The sequence below is a fragment of the Phalaenopsis equestris genome, unplaced genomic scaffold (genome assembly GCF_001263595.1).
Source record: "Phalaenopsis equestris unplaced genomic scaffold, ASM126359v1 Scaffold000118, whole genome shotgun sequence".
Lineage (NCBI taxonomy): Eukaryota > Viridiplantae > Streptophyta > Magnoliopsida > Asparagales > Orchidaceae > Phalaenopsis > Phalaenopsis equestris.
This window is the reverse complement of record NW_018164560.1, coordinates 242,184-263,592: the sequence shown is the minus strand read 5'-3', so window position 1 is coordinate 263,592 and position 21,409 is coordinate 242,184. Positions and strand designations below refer to the sequence as shown.

At 37.7% G+C, this 21,409-nt stretch overlaps 1 protein-coding gene across 1 annotated transcript in view; it reads left to right on the top strand.

Moving 5' to 3' along the window:
* Positions 1–21,409, top strand: part of LOC110021062 (protein SHOOT GRAVITROPISM 6) — a 156,878-nt gene that overhangs the window by 14,002 nt on the left and 121,467 nt on the right. The window contains 13 exon segments of the mRNA XM_020719393.1: positions 2,229–2,319; positions 2,419–2,514; positions 2,891–2,969; positions 3,054–3,117; positions 13,263–13,366; positions 13,498–13,603; positions 15,131–15,220; positions 16,035–16,112; positions 16,240–16,307; positions 16,400–16,499; positions 17,271–17,441; positions 17,513–17,602; positions 17,758–17,823. Coding sequence (XP_020575052.1) covers positions 2,229–2,319; positions 2,419–2,514; positions 2,891–2,969; positions 3,054–3,117; positions 13,263–13,366; positions 13,498–13,603; positions 15,131–15,220; positions 16,035–16,112; positions 16,240–16,307; positions 16,400–16,499; positions 17,271–17,441; positions 17,513–17,602; positions 17,758–17,823 — 1,203 coding nt within the window.

Here is a 21,409-nt window from a genome sequence, read left to right as displayed (position 1 = left end):
CGGTAGTGAATCATCCACATAAATGAGGAGAAAGTAAAGCCTCGAGAAGAAGAGGGGTTGACCAGCTGAGCTCCCACGATTGGAGAGTCGAGAGGTCGAGCGGCCACACGAGGAAGGAGAAGAGTCGAGAGAGAAGGAGATCAATGTGTGGATCGTCCACTGGAGCTAGGGTACACGAGGGAGACGAGCCAAGCGCCGACTAAGCTGCGAGGTCTAACGAAGGATTAAGTGTGCGGGAATAGAAAAAATAGGGTTTAAGATTATAATTAAGATTATAAATAATAATATAAATATATAAAAATATTTAATATTTCAAAAATAAAATTTGATTTATGCATTTTCGTTTGTGCGTCAGATTGTAGAAAATTGAATGTCCTTTTTAGGTAATTTTGACGTTCCGGACGCGCTGACGGGGTCTGTTTCACCGTTAGAGGTCATTTTGACAAATTAATCGATTTGTGTGCAATTTGTTCGTGTGCGGAACTATGACAATATGAGTGTCTTTTTTTGCTAAAATTGGTGTCCCAGACGCGTTCCATTTTGTCGTCGGAGGTCGTCCCGAGAAGTTCGTATTTTCACCCATCCTTTAAGTTCAATTTTAGTCCGATCTTGTGCAACTTAGTGAATTTTGTGTATTTTGTGTGTGTGTGTGTGTGATGATAAAATCCTGAAGAGGTTTTTTCAGAGCTTGAGATCCTATTGAGAACTTCTCCTTGAGTCTTCTAGTGATAGTTCTTGACCACTCGACCACAAGACGATGGTTTTGAGATCATCAATGCGAGACATCACAAGAGAAATAGGAAGTGGCTGGAATTTCTAAAAGGGATGAATTTCAATACTAGTTTTCTAAGATAGTCGATAGGAACCCCTAGAGCTAGATCCTAAGATTCTAAGGAAAAGAATAATGACCTCAAAATGAGGTCAACAAGCGTTTAACTTCGATGAGAAAAGCAACTTTTTAGATTGTTTTCTAGAGGTGCGCTTGCACTATTCTATTTAATAAATAATGTAATTCATCATTTTAGTTAATGGTATAATGTTTATGATTGATTTTTCATATTATAATAATAAATAATGTATTGAATATTTATTTTACTTATTTAGTCACACATATTGCAGCTGCAATAATTTTTATTTTTTCACAAAATAGCTAATACTTTAGATATTAGTTTTACCCAGTAGGCATCTACATCAGTTCGCAAGGCTGCTTTACTACACGATGTACACGGACACATCAAATGACAATGTAGTGCTAGTGCATATGAGCATATCGCAACACAATTACATTCACATAATAATTAGGCTAATTAGAGATTAATTACTCTAAATGGTGGCTATCTAATTGTTTATTTTATTAAAAATTAATAGCATATTTATCAACTTGTTGATTAATAATAATCATTAAACTTTTTAATTGAATTATTTTTATCAAGCTCTTCATTAGACTAATAAATCGGCTAGCTTGTTGACGTAGCTAATAAGTCGATAACTTATGTTTGAGGTGAACTTGCGCAAACCAGTAATGCAATTAGACAACAATGTTTAACTGGTTTATACAAATAGTAGTTAGGATGTTAGAATAGTTTTATACGAATCTCATCCTCTTGATCATTCACTGAAGTTACATCCATATCGTAGTAGATTTTACCAAACAATTTCTGCTGTCACATCACTTTAGATAGCCAGACGGCAGACTGAATGTTGATTGGTAGATTTTACCAAAAAATCATTAGCTTTATGTAGAGCTTGTTTGGTATAACATTTGATTTTTGTTTATTTTTATTGTTTTTGCTTTTATTTTAACTAGGGTTTGTTTAGTTCATTTTTTGCATGATATTATATTTTGTTTTTAAAATAAATTAGCTTGTTTTTAAAACTTTGAAAACATCTAAAAATTGATTTGAGTGTTTTTAAAAACAACTAAACGTGTTATAACATACCAAACATAATTCATTTTATTTAAAAACATAAACAAGAACAAGAATAAAAAAGAAAAAAGATCTTAATTTATTAGGATTAAATGAAAATATGACACTAAATAGGACGCAATGGAGAAAAAAGATTCATGTAGCCAACCTCACTTGGTGGGATAAAGGTTTTGTTGTTGTTGTTGTTTATGGCATTGTGTACCTTCTGCATATTGGCTAGAAAAGTTTTAGTATCCTCTGCCTTTTTTTATAGCAGTAATCCATGTTGACTGCCCAATTGTTCTTTCATTGGAATGACAGATGATGGAGGAAATATTTTTTCATCTCTCTGGACCTAATTCAGCTCTTCCAGCCATGGTCCAAATTCTTGCAGATTTTGCTTCTGCTGAAGGTTTTTTTTTCTATTTCTCTTTTCTTGCTTTCTATTCTTTTTCATCAGTTGCAGCTATTGTTTTCAGAACAACTGATATTCTTATTTGTTCATCTGAAGCTTTGAAGTTCACTCCTCGCCTGAAAGATGTTCTTTTACGGGTGTTGCCCATAATTGGAAGTGTAAAGGATAGTCAAAAACCAATTTTTGCAAATGGTATCATTTATTTTGCGGCTATTTTTTAATGCAAATGATAACCCTTTCTTTTGTGGGTTTAAAAATCCAAGAAAATTAATGCAATTTTTAGAAATATGCATCATTGTACGCTATCATCATAATCTTTTCATCCTACATCAATATAAGAGCTGTGATCTGGAAACTAATTCATGCTATTATGCCATAATTACACTCCTATTTGATGATATTATGGGAACAACCTTGGAAGATGCAGGGTGCGGATGCTTGCATCAACCACTAACCAGAACCCCGCGTTGGTGGGAAGCCTTTTTGCAGTGAATGTGCAATTTACTAGTTATAATTCCTGCCTGAGCTTATTTTGTGGTTGATAAATTCTATGGATATTTCTTTTCAGCATTTAAGTGCTGGTGTGAGGCTACTTGGCAGTATATTGGTGACTTTCCATCACATCCTGTGCTTGATAGCGATGTAATGTAAGCTTTCATATTTTTTTTATTGCAACCAAATTTCATCATATCAGATTATACCTTTAGATTGATATTTGGATTTTGCTGCAGATCATTTCTGAATTCTGTTTTTGAATTATTGCTAAGGGTTTGGGCAAGCTCTCGGGACCTGAAGGTATAACATATCATCTCGGTGTTTGCCATCCTTGTTATTTTCTCATTCTTTCGATATTTCTCCTTGATTCATTTTACATACTCAAATGAAGATATGAAATATTCCATCATGGCCCGCTAACTGACCATGTAATTATCAAACTAGGAGCATGGGGTGTGTTGGGAGTAAACTACAATTTACCACGTTCTGTCCTCAGTTATTCATAGATGGTTCAAAATCAGGCCATCTAAGTATTTTAATCTCACACAACAAAAATCAACAACATAATCCTAATTTATGGCAGGAATTCAATTCTCAAATTTTTTTGTTTTCCATATCCTCTTAAAACGGCATGTGAATTTAGAAAATGCATATGTTCACGTAGACCTCATTACGCCTGACATTTTTTCAACAGTAGTGGCTCCAAAATATATGTGATGTGCCTTGGATCATAAGAAACACCTCACCTACTGTGATCAAGTTGCAGAACAAACTCCAACCCTGCAACCTCCATTCTGAAATCAAGCAAGTAAAGATGAATTTTCTTTTTTGGTCTGAGAATTCTAAATACTTCCAAATGCAAATGAAAAATAAAGCACTTAATATGCATGCCAATTTGCTATCCAAAAAATTTTACTGGCAGAAGTTGAAAAGATTTTCCAATAGTTCCAGAGGATACGAAATACTATTCAGAACCACATATTCAAATTTAGTCTTATGTTGATTTCAAGAGGCATTACATGTAATAGCTCGTTCACAATTAATTTAATAACCAAATTAAATGCCAAAATTTTATTCATTTTTTACAGTTAACTAATCCTAAACAGATCATATTGGTAGACAAGCTCAGTAACGCCCAGCACGTTGTAAGGCTGGTACCACACAGCTTGACCTGCTAATCCATCTCATCAGACAATATCATCTTTGATATAGTTTAAACATCCAACCTTTCACTGCTAATAGTTATGTGTGAACCAAAATTTTTAATTGAACTGAATGAGAAATGTGAATTCTTGCATTATGGTGAAGGCATGCAATGGTAAGTTGAAGTTTGGAAGTCGAGTGACACGAGGCGTCTTTGCCTAGGATGCCTGAACCGCGAGTCTGCACCTAACGCACACGGACCGGCTTGGTCCAAGCTTCTTAGGGGCCGGCTGACCTTCTCTATTTGGAATTGCCGTCCAATTGGAGTTGGGCCCACTCCTAGCTATCTTCAGACTATATATTTACTTTTGTGGTGTTTAAGGTTTAGTTTTTGCTATGTTTTGTTTCGAGGCAGTCTTCGACGTCTCTTTTCCTTCTATGGGCTATATTTTAGGGTTCCAAGTGGGGCTCTGACTGTATCTTGATCTCCAAGTGGTGTTTATCCTTCCTATGTCTGATACCCGAGTTAGCCCAAATGACAATGAAAATGAGAATTTTATTGCTGAAATTCAAAAAAAGATTGTAAACACAGACTCTAAATAATAACAATACAAACATGGAAGATACCCTAGAGTGGCGGTGAGGATGGTGGACAGGGGTTGGGCAGTGGATTGAGGGATTGGTTGGAGGCAACGAGACAGGGACTTAGGGGCGGCGACAGGGAAAGCAGCGAGTGGACAACAAGTTTTGGGGAATAAGGAGGTGTGCGGCAACAATGGGAAGTGGTGGATGAGGCTGGCAGTCGAAATGGAGAGGTTTTGGGGGATGGCGGCCGGAAACAGGAGGGGGTGGCATGGGGAATACGAGCAACGAATAGGCGAGGTGTGAAGGGAAATATAACTATTTCCGCGGAATCAAGTTACAGCCGGAGCACCCCTCGAAATATTGGAAAAGATCACTGCCTTAGACGGGTTAAACTCGGAGCACCTCATCGCCTTCGAATACAACCCTAGAAGGGAAAATAGACGCCGATGGGTAGCGCGGTAGAAAATATGAAATCAGGAAGACAAAAAAATTGAACCCTAAAACAACAAACAACATATTTATAATATGTACTAGTAGTTAGAATTGGAAGAAAATAGAGTTAGGAAGAGAATAGAAAAATGCAAGGAATAGAAGAGGAAGGAATAGAAACAGGAAAGGAAGGGAAATAGATAAGGAATAGAAATAGGAAAGGAAGAGGAATATGCAAGGATTGGAAATGAGAAAGGAATAGAAATATTAAAGGAATAGAAGAGGAAGAAGTTTCTTCTATGTAAGGGAGTAAAATAGGAAATTGGGATAGGGAAGGGGCGGTAATTCCAACCCCCATGAAAGGCGACCGGTTCAGCCGGGCATCCAACAAGCCCCGCGGCAGTCTCTCGGGGTTGGGAGAGCTTTGACTTCATTCATCGAATCTTTTGACTACTTGTAGCATGTTGTATGTAGCATAGATAATGGTCCCCTGGTAGGTTGGTCATGTCGTTATTGTTATTCCACAACACGTTTTGATAGAACAAATAAACGTTATCTCTTGACACGTTCTAAGTTGGGGCTGCATGTAGATGTAGGTTCCCACAATGCAACTCTTGAGCAATTATGCCTGTAATATTCTTCTTTTACTTCTCATACTTGGTAGACTGTAACATTCTTCGCTTACTTCTCATACTTAGTAGAATGTAGCTGACAAACTAATAGGTGAGGAGAGACAAACTCTGGGGTGGACTCTTTGTCAAGTTGCACCATTTTTACTAGCAACCACTCAACAGAGACTTCCTTTTTACTGATAGGATCTAGATCTCACTGAAGAATTGCCTTCCCTATCAAGCTCCTTAGACAAATTTCAAGACTGGGGTTCATCCCTTCTGCTTGGACATCAGATGGTGTGTAGACTATTGAACTCAATGTAATTTTCTCGATATGACACAAAAGGGGCTCATTTCTGACGTGCTCGACCTCCCTCAGTAGGAGCAACTCAGGAATGTGTCTGTAGATCTGAATGGTCTGAATTTTTCTTATATGGGGTTATAATGCCTTTGGTGTTAGTTTCTCTCGAACTCAAGACTGTCTTGGACACTCACAGTGAAGTTAGTTGGAGTTTCTTTCATGGGTTTAGCTGGAACTATGTGCATCTTTACCTCCTCAATTGATAGCTAACCCAACTTTGTGTCCTCACTATCTTCAGCGTCTATTGTGTTATTATCCTATTTTTCAAGAACGCCCTGCCTGGTGAAATAGATCACCCCCCCGGTTGTGAAGTCTGATTCAACATGCCCAAATCCGCGACACTTACAACACTTCCTAACTGGGACTAATTTAGGGATGCAGATTTGTTCCACCTATTTTTCACTCTGACTCTGTTTTTCCTCTGATAGGGTCAACTTAGATGTTTTTCTAGGTGCAAGACATGGTGGTCGCTCGATGATGTAATTTCTTCATTTTTGAAGCTACAGTTTGAACCTTTTGTCTATAATAAGTTGGTGGATCTCCTGCTTCATCTTTAGATTCTCCTGTTTTCTATATGGTGGCACTTCTCTCAGTCTTCTTTGATTCTGGATTCCGAAGCGTCATGGTCGGTTTTCTGCATCGTTGAAGTCTTCCCTATGGAAGGAATTCAGATCCTCGTCTCTTGCTCCCATTTTATTTTTTAGATTCCGACAGTGGGTAATCTCACCCTTGGGTTTCATCCTCGATATCCGCACCTCTGCTGAAATTGATGGATCATCCGCTGTATTTTTTATTGGGTAGGCTCGGGTATGTATCTCCTTAGTGATATGGCTAGGGTTTGGAGTGGGAGGTGAAAGAGCGCAAAAATAATGATTTAATGTTTTTGATTTTGAAAATTAGCAAGGAAAAATTAGGGTTAGGTCTCAGTTTGTGTTATGGACGAGTTACAACCTTGAACGGGTTACGGCCGAAACAACACCTCGCCTTCAGAATACAACCCTAGAAGGGAAAACAACCACCGTTGGCGGCTGGGACAGAAATTCTGAAATCAGGAAGATAAAAAAACTGAACCCTAATATAACAAACAATGTATTTATAATAGGTACTTGTAGTTAGAATAGGAAGGAAATAGAGTTGGGAACGAAATAGAAAAAAAGGCGAGGAATAGAAGAGGAATTGATAGAAATAGGAGAGGAAGAGAAATAAGCAAGGACTAGACATAGGAAAGGAATTGCAATAGGAAAAGGAATATAAGAGGAAGAAATTTGCTCTATGGAAGGGAGTAAAATAGGAAATTGGGAGAGGGAAAGGGCAGAAGGAATATAAGAGGAAGAAATTTGCTCTATGGAAGTGAGTAAAATAGGAAATTGGGAGAGGGAAAGGACAACAATTCTAGGCCCCATGAAGGCTGGTCGGTTCAACCGGCTACACAAAAATTCCCGTGTCAATATCCTTTCCTATCCTTTCTAGCATCGAACCCTTCACCCTCACCGCTCCCCCATTGCTGCTGCCACCCAAAACAACACCATTGCTATTTTTCCCATCCAACCTTGCTGCCTCGACCCAAGGCAACAACCTCATCGATCCCCCCCTCTAGCCACCACCTTCTTTCTTTGCTGCTGCCACTCTCTAGTGTGCTAGCTGACCCTCTTGCCACCTCCCTGAAGGTTCAAATTCCTAGCTGACACCATCTCCCCACTAGATCCAACCCAAGTTCTAATATTGTGTGCTGTTTTGTTGCAATTTAAAATTTGCATATTATTTTGTTGTAATTTCTGATTTGAATTTAGTAATAATATTTGTTTTCTATCAATGTTTCATTAAATTTCGATATCATTTAGTAGATGTGGACAACCAATAGCGGGGTAAATTTAACTATGTTGCTTTAGTTTAATTTGATTAGCAAATTATTCATTTTTTAATAGTTAGTTATAAAAAAATGGAAAACTTAGTTTCCATCGTTCTTCCTACCAAGACGGTTTGTTTCTGTCTTGGTTAATTTCATGCCTCGGGCTTGGTCGTGACAAAATGCGTGCACTCTTATCATTGATGGAAGTAATTTTGAGCATGCGGTGTCTACACTAATGATGAACAAGTTGTGTCTCACTACGTAGAGATATTCTCAGACATATTCAGTGACTTAGTTGAAGAAGGGGAATAGAGTTAGCATTGATAGGTTCCTTCTAGAGTTTTCTATTGAGGATCAATTGCATGACCAAATGTGGTGTGTTGTTGCACCCATGAATGCCTTTCACATATTGTTGGGGAGACCATGACAGTTTGATCACAATATTTAGCATGATGAGTTCAAGAACAATTATTCATTTATCAAGGATGAATAAGCGTATAGTTCTTCTACTTTCTGCTGAGTTTGAGCTTATAGGTACTCTTGCCATTGAAGAGGTGCTAGTAGGATTTGTTTTAGTGATGTTAGAGGGTAGTGAGACAGAACAACCATATCAGACATAGAGCAGACACTATAGTGAGAGTTTTAAGATATCCTAACCATTACCGCCAGGGTTGCCATCAACAAGAGAGGTTTAGTCTGTCTTCACTTTAGAGTGGAATGAGGCAAACTTAAGCTATTTTGGGAGGACTACGAAGTATGCTTAGCACGAAGTTTCAATTCAGTTCAACAATATGCCCACATATGGTTAGATAGATAGAGATGGTTACTCGCAATTCAGGAAACCTTCTCAAGTGTTGTGTGTAGTGCATCCGACAATGGAATTCATGTGCTTCTAGAGATGCAATGGAAGACTCTCCAATCCCAACAGCTTCGCCACCTTCAACGTGGCTGACATGACTCCAGACCATGAGGAGACTGTTACTGGAGTTAACCCAAGCCACAATGAAAACAGGAATGTTATTGCTAAAATTCAAAGCTTACAATGAAGACTCTTCAAAAATAAGTAATAAATGACGACAAACATAAAAAGGATATCCTGCGGCGCTGGCAAAGGGATGGGTGGTGGCTAGCTGGCATGGGAAGAGTGCATATGGGGGTTGGGCAGTAGCGGGAGGGTAATTAGAGGGTGGCAGCATAAATAGGAGGGCTTGAGTTGGAATGGGGGTTGCTGTAAGGGTCAGAGGGTTGGAGGAGGATTTTTGGTTGTAGCAGGAAGGAGGAGGGGTGTTTGGGCTGTAGTAGGAAGGAGGAGGGCATTTGGGGTTGTCGTGGGAAGGAGGAGGCATTTGGGGTTGTCGTGGGAAGGAGGAGGCATTTGGGGTTGTCGTAGGAAGGAGGACGGGCGTTACAGGTATAGCAAGGAGGGGGAAGATAGGAAGCGTTGTTGTGGTTGGAGGCTGGCAGGAAGCTGGCGGCAAAGAGAAGGTCTGGAATTGGTGGCTGGATGCGGGAAGCTGCCATCAACAAGGGCAAGGTCTGGAACTGGAGGTTGAATGCGGGAAGCTGCGGAAAAGGTAGTTGGCGGCTGAGAGCATGGGGTTGCAGGGAAAACCAACAAGCAACAATGAGTGGAGGTGGAGGTGGACATCAGAGAAGATAAATCACCACCGGGGATAGGATATGGCCTGAGCACCACTCTAACCATCAGATACAACCCTCGAAGGGGAAAGTAGGACGCCGACGGCTGTCCTCACAAACTGAAATAAAAAAATAACATAAAAATCCTAAGGCATAAAAACACATATGAATAGAACAGGAGTAGGTGAGAAACAAAAATAGGAAGGGGGAGATGAAAAGAGGGAGGGGCCTGTCTAGCCTCCTGCTGGTCTGAACCTTCTCCTGTTGAACTGGTTGGGCCCTATTCATTCTCAAGCCCGCACCAGTCTCTCGTGGTTGGGGAGCTTCGACTTCATTTGTCGAAGCTTCTGACTCCTCGTCGCAGGACTCATGTCCTCTGGCACGTCGATCAAGTAGACGTTGTTCCAAAGCACATTCCGTTAGAAAAAATATCAGTCCACCTTTGACACAACCTGAACTGGAACTGTAGATAGACGAGTATTCACACGAATCAGGTATCGCACCATCCTAGTTGTAACATGCTTCTTCCCCTCCTCGTACTCGATATGATGTAACTGATAAATTATTATGAGTAGAAATCCACTCTGGGGTGAAACCTCTCACTAGCTCAGGAGGGAGCTCTTCTTCATCGGTAGGACTTGGATCCCATTGAAGAATTTCCATCACTATCAAGCTCCTCAGACTCATTACCAAGCTGGGGTTTATCTTTACCGTTTGACCATGTGATGGGGGGTACCAAGCTGAACTGAAAATAACCTCCGATTAACTCCACATAATATTCCTAACAAGGCACAAAATGACCTCACTTCTGACATGCTGGACCTCCATCTACAGGGATATCTCTGGAATGTGTCTATACATCTGAAAAATCTGCATTTCTCTTATTTGTACCGGCCCTGTATTTGATGTGTGCTTCTCCAAATCATGATCCTTTGGGGCATCCAAGGTCAGCTTTGCTGATGCTCATCTCATCGTCAACAAAACTGTGACTCAAGGCACCACAATTTCATGCTTGAATGCCCATTACATCGAGGTCACTATCTTCCAGAACGACTGCTGTTGTCTCAGCTGAAACCTTTATCTCAGCGTTAACTAAAATTGTTGGTGACTCTTTCTCGTTGGCTGATAATCGAGAATCCTCTATGAATTCTGTAAATTCTTCTGGATCACCGTTTACCTCTTCACTTGGAAGCTGAGACTCATTTATTTCCTCACTGAATTCAGTGTTTTTGGTGTCATTACCCAAAATTTCAATGATGCTCTGCTCGGTGAAGCAGTTTAACCCTAATTTTACATTCTGATTCAACATGCTCAAATTCGGGGCATTTGCAACACTTCCTGACTGTGACAAATTTAGAGATGCAAATTAGTTTCACCTGCTCACCACTCTGATTCAATTCGCCCTCTGACGGGGTCGTCTTGGGTGTTCTTCTGGGTGTCCTCTGGCTATAAGATGCTGATGTTGAACTTTGGTTGTAAGATGTGGGGGTTGCTCGGTGACATGAACTTTCCACTTCTGAAGCTAGAGTCTGCACCTTCTGTCTGTAGTAAGTTGATAGGAACTAGTACCGTGTCTCCTACTTAATCTTCAAATTCTCTCGTTTTCTCCTTTGATGCTCTTGATCACGATTAAGAGGAACCTACTATTGGATTTCATTCTCAATATCCGCAAGCCTTCACTGAAGTTGACAGATCTCTCGTTGTCTCTCTTTCTGGGTAGGCTTGGGCATCTATCTCCTCAGTTGTATGGTTAGAGTTTAGGGTTGGGCAGTGAGAGGATAAAAAAATAGTTTAAGGTTGCTGATTTCGAAAATCAGGTGGGGGAAATTAGGGTTAGGGATATGTGGTAGTGGAAAGGGTATTTGACAGTAGGAAAGAAAATATTTGAGTTTTGTAGGATGCTAGGAAACCTTAGGATAGAACTACGGTTAGACTAGCTCTTATATCAAATGATATTGGAGTTAACTCAAACTATAATGAAAACAAGAATTTTATTGCTAAAATTTAAAGCTTACAACAAAGTCTTTTCAAAAATAGGAAATAAACGATAACCACCATAAAAATGACACCTGGGGAACTCGTGAAGGGTGGTGGTGGCTGGTCGACTGGGGAAAAGTGCATTTGGAGGTTGGGTAGCAGCTGAAGGGTAGGTTGAGGGTAGCGACAGGAATAGGAGGATTGAATATGGGTCTATGACAACAGACTTGAGTTGAAATGGGGGTTACTGTGGCCAGGTGGGTTGGAGGAAGGTTTTAGGCTGTAGCAGGAAGGAGGGGTGTTTGGGTTGCAGTAGGAAGGAAAAGGGGCGTTACAGATATGACAGGGTGGGGTAGATAGAAAGTGTTGTTGTAGTCGAAGGTGGGTAGGAAACTGGCGGAAAGAGCAGGCTTGGAATTGGCTGTTGGATGCGGGAAAAGGTGCTGGCAGCAAGGGCAAGGTTCGGAACTGGCGGGTGGATGTGAGAAGCTGCGAAAAAGGCAATAGGCAGCTGGGAGCATGGGGGTGCAAGGAAAACTAGGAAGTGGCAAGGAGAGGAGGTTGAGGACGTCGAAGAAGATAAATCATCACTGGGGACCAACAAATACATTTCTCGAAGGGGAAAATAGGGCGCTGACGGCTGCCCTCACAAACTGAAATAAGAAAACAACATAAGCTAAGCCCTACAACATAAAAACACATATAAATAGATGAGTAGGCGGGAAACGAGGACAGGAAGGTGGGGAATAATTTCCTCCCAATGGAAAGGAGGGGCCGATCCAACCTCATGATGGACTGAACATTCTAGCTTCGACGGATGTGGTCAAAGCTTCCCGAATCGAGCGAGACTAACACGGGGTTTTTGCGCTTAGGACACCTGAATTAGTGATTTGCTTCTGGCGCACCTTGAATAGTTTGGTCTAGGCTTCTGAGGGTTCGACTGGCCCTCTAAGGCTTGAATTGTCTCCCAATCAAGTGTTTAGGGTTTATGATTTGCTGTGTTTTGTTTCGGAGCAGCCATCATCGTTTGTTTTCCCTTCACAGGTTATATCTTGGGGTTCTAAGTGGTGTTTTGGTTGAATTTTGGTCTCAAGATGGTGTTTATCCTTTTTCTATCCTTTCCATCCTTTCTTGCATAAACCCCTTCACACTCGTCACTCCCCCATTGCTGCCGCCACCCATAAAACAAGTCATGCTTTTTTCCCATCCAACCTTGCTGCCACACCTCAGGACAACACCCTCACGATGTCCTTGCTGCTCAGCCATCCCCCTGCCACCGCCACTTTCCCCCAGTGCCGCCGCCACCCTCTAGTGTGCTAGCCGACCCTCTTGCCATCTCCCCGGAGGTCCAAATCCCTAGCTGACACCAACTCCACCTTAGATCCAACCCTTTAGTGTTGATCCAACCCTCCAGCGTTATGTGTTGTTTTGTTACAATTTCATATTTCCGCATTGTTGTAATTTCAAATTTGAATTCAATTATAATATTTGACTTCCATTGGGTGTTCATTAAATTCCGGTATCATTGAGTGTCCAACAATTGCGTGACAATTTAAACACTTGATGGAACTTATACATATCAAGCAAAATATTGCATTACCAGATGCAATAGTTTCTTTTAGTTGTCGGATGCCAACTAAGCCTTTTTCATCTTTATCCATTAATTAACCTTTCTTTTTTGTATTTCTTTAATATTCAATATTAGACTGCAATTCACGCACTTCTTTGTACAGCGCCTTAGTGCTTGCTCAATCCACCCTTTGCAAACACAAATACAGGCAGAAGCGCTGGATCAGATAAAAGCCGACAACATAATGTCCTTATTTCAATCATTAAATATTTTTGTTTACAGGTGCGCCTATCCGCTGTAGAGGCCTTAGGGCAAATGGTTGGTCTCATCTCAAGATCTCAACTAAAGGCAGCATTACCAAAACTTGTTCCAACAATATTGGACTTGTAAGCATACCATTTTGGGTAACTAGATGAGAATTTGAGCCATCCATTTTTTTTTTCATAAAATTATTTTTATCTTTTGAATGATACATCAATATAAAAAAACAGGCTATTATTTTTTTCTTCTGTCTCAGGTATCGTAAAGATCTAGAGATGGCATTTCTTGCCTCATGCAGTCTACATAATTTTCTTAATGCCTGCCTATTGTCAGAAAATGGTCCTCCTCTGCTTGATTTTGAGGTGGGAAAAACTATGCAGAAAATGGTCCTCCTCTGCTTGATTTTGAGGTGGTTAGAAAAACTATTTTTATTTTCCTATTTGTTTATATACGGAACAGTTATATATGAGTTATACAGGGCATGCTAGGTTGTATCACTTTTTATGTTTTTAGATTTAGAACTTCCTACATCTTCGGTTTCTTTTGGCACTTCTGTCTTGTGTTGTCTTTTGCTGTGTTATCAAGTAAAACAGATGAATGTTTGGTAAAATCATGTTAAAATCGCTATTTAGCGTAATGTAGGAGTTATGGCTGTTTGATAGAGGCTGTTGTGACATTGGTTCAAGTTGATGGAATAATTGAAATAAATTTTATTAGGAATTTTATAAATTTTTGATAGAATGGTTTTAACTTACATTAAGTTTGGGTTAACTTAAAAAATTCAATTTGACTCTCTTATCTAAATAACATGGGATATTTGAAATAGCTGATTTAAAAATTAAAAAAGTTGGTAATGTATTTTGGGCTATGATAATAGGATCTTTGTTAAGAATGAAATATGAAGGCTGATAATGAAGGGCCCATTTTATGTCACTTTTATTTTTGAAAACATATTTAGTAAGTATAATTTTTGTATGTTTTTGTTTTATGTTATGAAAAGAAATCACCTTGTTTTTAAATAGACAAAACACCTAAAAGGTGTTTTGAGTCTGTTTTTTATCACTTTTATTTTATGAAACATGCTTGGTAAGTATAATTTTTATATATTTTTGTTTTATGTTAATAGAAGAAATCACCTTGGTTTTAAATAGTCAAAACATCTAAAAGATGTTTTGAGTATTTTAAAAACAACTTCTACAACCAAAAAAGCTTTAATTTAGATCAAAAGTTAAAACATAAACAGAATAGAATATAAACAAAATATAGAAAACAAAAAGATAATAGTGATCCCACGCGGGCCGAACTTATGAAGTGATAATTTTAAGCAAGAAATTTCGTTCCATAAATGAATAAAATCATAGTTTTAATATAGACTGATATAAAATTTTAGGCCGCTTGAATTTGAAAATGATGAATAAAGATTAAGATTTGATCTAGGTAGGATAAATACTGAGATTTATAAAGTTATGGGAGTATTGGTGCAGTTTATTGTCGATTATGTCAAAAGTCTTCTCATATGTTTTCAAGAAAAAATCCTCCTGGCTCACTTAGCAGGGCCAAATAAAGATAGCACACCTTCAGCAAATTACTACACACCTAAGTGCACATAGGAAATCACTAGTTGTCATATCTTATGATGGCATGTTGCATGCATGAATTGTTCATTCCGTTCATTAGTAGGAGCATACCTTACAATCCACCCGCAGCTTGTTTTTTTATAAATTATGCATCTTTTTTCCTGTTAACGTGTCTTTCATTCTTACAAATTTGTACTTCATAGCATGAATTCATAGTTTTGATGATACTCCTACCATTGGCTGCTGAAACTCTTTTGCTTGATTTTATCTACCTTTTATTTGTTTGCTATTTTCATAATGTTGTCTTTTCAGGATCTAAATAGCCTTTTGTCTACACTTCTTCCTATGGCATACATTGGTAATAACAATGATGATCATCCAGGTTTTTCGAAAGGACTAAAGGTGATTCCTATATCAATAACTGTCAGCTTTACTAACGGCATATAAAATTTTGACATCGTTTCTTTCATTTGATCAATCTTTTATCCTCTTGTTATTTTTGAGTTATTGGTTCTTTTTTTAAATTATCCTTAATATGTCCCATCTGTCAGAGGAAGGCTTCTGTTTTCTCAACATTATAATCTACTATTGTAGTTTGTGGCAGTGTATGTTTATATCCCCTTTTGATTTGCTTACATCTTTTTGAACTATCAAAGGAGGCTTCTAGTTGTTTTGCGTCTTTTTGAACTATCAAAGGAGGCTTCTAGTTGTTTTGCGGGTTGTTCATACTCTAGTCTTTCCTTTACCAAGTTATAATGTTCCCTTTTTGTTTCAATAATTTAGGGGCTCTTAAACGAGAAAAGCTTGTATTATTAGTTCTAAGCTTGCAACTGGGCATTTTCTGGCGATGAATGCAGTTGGTTTTATTCATAATGAGCATGTGTTTTCTTTTTGTGAATTAAATTGTATCCCCTTGACTGACGTGTATTATCATAGTGAAGTCATCTTGCTATGATCATTAAGTTTTTTTCCTTTTACTAATTAATTGTTTTTTGAAGTACTAATATTGATGTTTTACATTGATCTTTTGATTAGAAAGTTCATTTTGTTTGACTATTCAAGTGGGCGATTTTAGTTTATTTTCCAGAGCAATGCTATAATTTCTCCATGCTTGGGCACCAATTTGTCTATTTTGAAAGGTTTAGGATACTAATTGTTCAGTTTTCCTGTTAGTCTGTAAACTAATTAATGATACATTTTTTCTCTTGTGTGTCAGGCATATAATGAGATTCAGCGTTGTTTTCTTGTTATTGGTTCAGTTTATCCGGAGGATCTGTATGCCTTCCTTCTGAGTGTGAGTGCTATTTTGTGTATAGAAGCAACAGCATTTCTAATTAGAATGTACTTTATCATGGTTACAATTGCAAAGTTAATTCTTTCTTTTTTAAATTTAGTATTTGATGTTAATAATTTTCTTCCAGAAATGTCAGGCAAAAGATGAACATTTTGTGGTTGGAGCGCTCTGTACCATAAAAAATCTCTTGCCGAGGTTTTATTATACACAATTCAACGGATAAGATTTTTTTAAAATCGTTTTGAATCCGTCATTTGTTTCTGACTTTTGTATTCTTTTTTACCAAGGTTATTGGAAGCTTGGCATGCTAAAAGGAATTTACTTATTGAAGTTGTGAAATCACTTTTAGTTGGGCAGAGTTTAGGTGTGCGAAAGGCACTTGCTGAGGTTCCATCTTACTTTTCTCATCAGTTTCTATGATTTTTTTTGTTTTTGCTACTGTCTTAAAATACTTTCCTGTTTAATTCCCTGGTTCAAAAGCTCGGTAAGCATTTGGTAATATTTGTTTTCTGATTGAGCTGCAGTTTTATGGTTTTGTTGATGGAACATGCTGTATGATGGGTTATGAGTAGGGCTAAGGTTGATTGGCGGTAAAAAAATGATAAACTAATAATGAATGCAAAGTTTAAATGGAAATGTTTGAGACGGTTGTAAGCTGTTAAAATGATAAAAAAGGAAATGATTCAGGAAATTTTCATTGATTTATTAATGATGTAACTGGGGCTTGTGCTGGTGGGATAGGGGGTGGGGCATTGTAGAGGTTAGTGGTGATTGCACAGCTGGAAGTGTGTTGAGGAGCTGCAATGATTGATCAGTTGGCTGTTTTAGTTAAAGACTGTACATTATGCGTACTATGACTTTCTATCAAGGGTGTTTTCATCATATGGACGTTTAAAGCTCTGCTTCAAGATACACAATTTTTGGCAGTAGCAACTAAGGCAACTTTCCCTTTTTTTATGTTGGGCTAGAGCAGCTTTGGCCCATAACATTGTTTATGTGTGCCAACCACTTAAAATTGAAACTTGTGGTAATGGTTAGCTTTTCATGAACTCGACATCTACCTAAGCAACAATAGTTTTATTAAGCAGCGGGATATCTAAGGTTATCTTTTTTTTTTTTTTTTATTCTGAATTGATGCTTTTGCTATTTTATTGCCAGTTACTTCTTGTTATGGCTTTGCATTGTTACTTTGGCGGGAGTTCTGCAGAGTTTTTTATCGAATATCTCGTTCGCCATTGTGCTATATCAGATGATGAGAAATATTTGAAGCCCGCTAATGAGATCGTTTGGAAGGGAAATCCCTTTCAGCCTTTCTATAGAAAAATTGAGGTCTGTGCATGTCATTTCTAGCCAAATTTTGAGAACTGCAACATGTCTATTATAAGTTGATTTTTGATCAGGCGAATATATCAGCTGTAAGTCCAGCCAAGTTGAAAGCTATCTGTGAAAAAGGACTTATTTTACTGGCTATTACCATTCCAGAATCGGAGGTAGGGCTTCAACAAATTTTACTTCGTTGATGCCTTACCACTTCCCTGTTTTACAAGTATAGGCTAGTAAAATAGATTAATTTATAATCATTATAAGTACTTATTCAAGTGACTTGCTAATTTTAATTTGGCTTTATTCTCTTTTTATTTTGCAGCATATCCTTTGGCCTTTCCTCTTAAAGATGATTATTCCCAGGGAGTATACAGGAGCTGTTGCGACAGTAAGATTCCCTTCAATAATTTATATCATTTTATATTTATAATTTCCTATATATGTTTAGTAAAAATTGGAGTACATGGTAAAAGATTTAAAAACCCTCTACATCGCGCTCTTGCTCTTGCTCTGCTCTACCACCATCTCACTTTCAGGACTCGTGACTTTGTGCATGGTTGTGCGCACTCACGTGTTTGTGCACTTTTCATCTCATCTTGACTTTTTTTCTTACACGCTGCCTCAGCAGCGTGCATTGTGATTGCTTGCTTGATTTTTGACACTGTTGCCTCTTGGTATATGCAACTGTTTATTCACGTGCTTGCGCTCCGATAGCACTTTTGTTGTCAGCCCCTTCTATATGTAAGGGATGTCGTGTTGCCAGCTTTTGTTGCTCTCCCACTTTTTGTGGGCTTCTATTCTTTTTTGTCTCGCTTTTTTGTGTGGGCACCGAAAATTCAGTCTTGACCTTTATGAGAGTTTATGGTTCGGGTCAATTTTTTAGAAGATAGATTGGATTTTAGATAAGATATTATAGAAAAATTTTACTTTCATTTTGTAAGAATTTTAAGGGCTAGTTTTAGATTTCTTATATACGCAATATTCTTCGGTTAAATGCCCCTCTAAATGACGACAAAGAAACTTTTGATCAAGCTTAGTGGATAGGTGCTGAATTCTTAGCATGTAGTAGCATAAATTCTATTATAAAATGAGAAAATTTATTGTCATCAGGGGGAGGCCCCTTATCAGTTACCATAGTTTCGTTTAGGGATAGTTGTAGTGGATAGGTGATGTGGGGATGATGGGAGGGCTTTTTGCGATGAAAGGTGGAAATAAGTTTGATGTGAATGGGGTTTAGTACTTTGGAATTAAAATTTAGATTAACTCGTTTAATGTTAAAGAAAATAAAACTTTCCTATACTATAAATGTCAGCAGTCAAAATAATAAAATTTCTAAATGCTCCACATTTTCTACATATGCTTGTGGACTTAGAATAATAAATCGAACACTATTACTAGCACTAGTACTAGCACTACAAATGTCTGAGAGAATCCTTGACACATTGAACATGCTCATTTTGATAGTTAGCACTAGTACTAGCACTCAACGCGAAACTACATCAAGAAAAGATTTGTCATCCTCCTTGGAAATAATTCCCTCAATCTTGATAATCATAGGAGAAGTAAGGCATGAATGAGACAATTAATTAGTAAACATCCACATCCAAGCAGAAAGCCTACTTGTACGATACCAACCACATGATGAGACATCGAATTTAAAATACAAAAGAAAAAATAAAATAGTGCCAATTGCACTAGTATTTCTGTTAAATGCGGAGTTAAAGCCTTATTTTTGTCAAAATTAACTGGGAATAATCCTCAATAGAATCATTGACATTCATAGGTGAATAAATCATGAATAAGAAGAAAAGAAACTTTGTAAACTTATTGAGTCAAACTAGCCCTTTTGGACATCAACGGAAGCAATGATGCCAAGATCGGCATTGACCTTAAGCTTCAACATGTCGGATAATGCATGTGAAGAGGCTTCTAGTGACTGTAAATGGAGGAGGGGTGTCGGAGTTGAGGGCTAGGGTTTGTTTGGCAGGGGGATTCCGGTTAGGCCGACTTGAAGTTGGGAAGGGGAAGGGGGGTGTGAACTCGAAGGCAGGCAAAATCAATAACTGAAGAGAGTTATTCAGAACTGCAAATCAGAAGAAAGGAACTCAAATGCGGTGAATGGGAACTGGGTAAATCATGAACTAGAGAGAGGGAAGTCGTGAATTTCACTGAAAGGTAATGGCCATATGTCATCAATTTTCTTTTTTTTTAAATCTTATTTCTTTGCTTTTTAATTGGTTGGTGGCTGTTGTTAGGTGTGTAAACGAGCCGAGCTTAAGCAAGCTAGTGCTTAGTGTTTGACTCATTTGATTTTTTTTTAATATTCTTGTGTTCAAAATGACTTGTGAATAACATGTTCGTGTTTGACTCAATTAGAATTTCAGCTTGTGTTCTACTCGAACAACAACATCATCAACAACAAAGCCTTAATCCTACTACGTGGGGTCGGCTACAAGAATCATTTTTCTTCATTGTGTTCTACTCGAAATTAGCTTAAATTATTCACAAGTAATAAAAATTAACATTTTTTTAATACAACATAATAATAATATAAAAATATTGTTTATTTAATTATTTAATTAATTCTAGTCAAAATGAGTAGAACATGACCGAACAAAAATTTGTTTGTGTTCAGTTTTTTTATGAATCAAGCTATTTGTGTTCGGCTTGCTTGCATGCTGTTTGAATCAAACACATTCTTTAGTTGGTTAAACTCCTATGACTTGCTTTTTGGATGGCCTTAGGTGTTCTTGGGTGTTAGGAAAGAAAACCTTTTGTAAATTGTATAAAGATAAGATTAAATTTAATGCAATGTTTATTTGCTAAGTTGAAGATAGCGAGTTGTGTTAATATAGCGGGTTCGATAAAAATTTTAATTAGAGAGGAATAATAGATAAAGGGATAGAAGGAAAAAAGTATTTTTTTTAAGTTGTTTATTATTTCTTCTTTATATATTTTGGGTAGTATTATGTTTGAATTCTCTTTTGCCAAATTTTTGTTCGTTATTGATGTTGAATTTTTTATCATTGTATTTGAAAATTATGTTTGCCTTTAACATAGATAAACTTTTCTCTCTTTTTTTTTTAAAATTTTAAATTTTCATTTCTCTTGAACACTGATATTATTCTCATTCTGTTTTTAACACAATTGTTGTTCTTTTTTCATGCGGCAACTCGAACAATATTGAAATCGTTCTAGGATTTTCTAGATAATATCTAAAGATCTTGGTTGACATTAAGATGTGCGTAATGAGAATTATATCATTTGAAATCTAAAATAAAGGTCTATGGTGAAGTTTGAGGTCGATAACTATACTTAGGAGGCTAAAAGAATGGGTGGGCCGGTAGATTAGGCAAGATGAAGCAACGGTCACCAATGGGAACCACCACCTATACTCAATTAAGATACAATAATACCACTTGTAAGAGACATGATAACAACTCTCCATATGAAAGGAAATCGATGAAACAAAGCTTTAAAATCATAAACAGAATCAAATGCCCTCAACAAGTCAAACACTTATTTATATTAAGGAGAACAAAAAATTCTAATCTACATCACAATCCCTAAGGAGGGCCGACCTGTCTCTTGGGTGGCAATAGACTTTGAACCGACTTAAATGTTGAACCGTTCGGGACTACTGCCTGGGAAAGCACCTCTGTTTGAAATATGAGTGTTCTTTCTAGGTATTTACAACTTTTTGGACATGTTGGTGTAATCCATTTGGAAAATGGGCAAAGATTGGATGATTTTGATTTGGATCGAGATGTTTCAAACCAAATTTGTATGATGTTGCCTCTTGTCTATCTTTTTCACTATGTTCGATCACATTGCTTTTTTTTAGTAATTTTGATGTTCCAGATGCATCGATTCACTCTATTTCATGAAATGAGCAAAGTTTGAGGAATTTTAACTGTGTTAGGCACATCTTGAATTCATCTTATGGGACACTTTAGGCAAAAGATGAACATTTT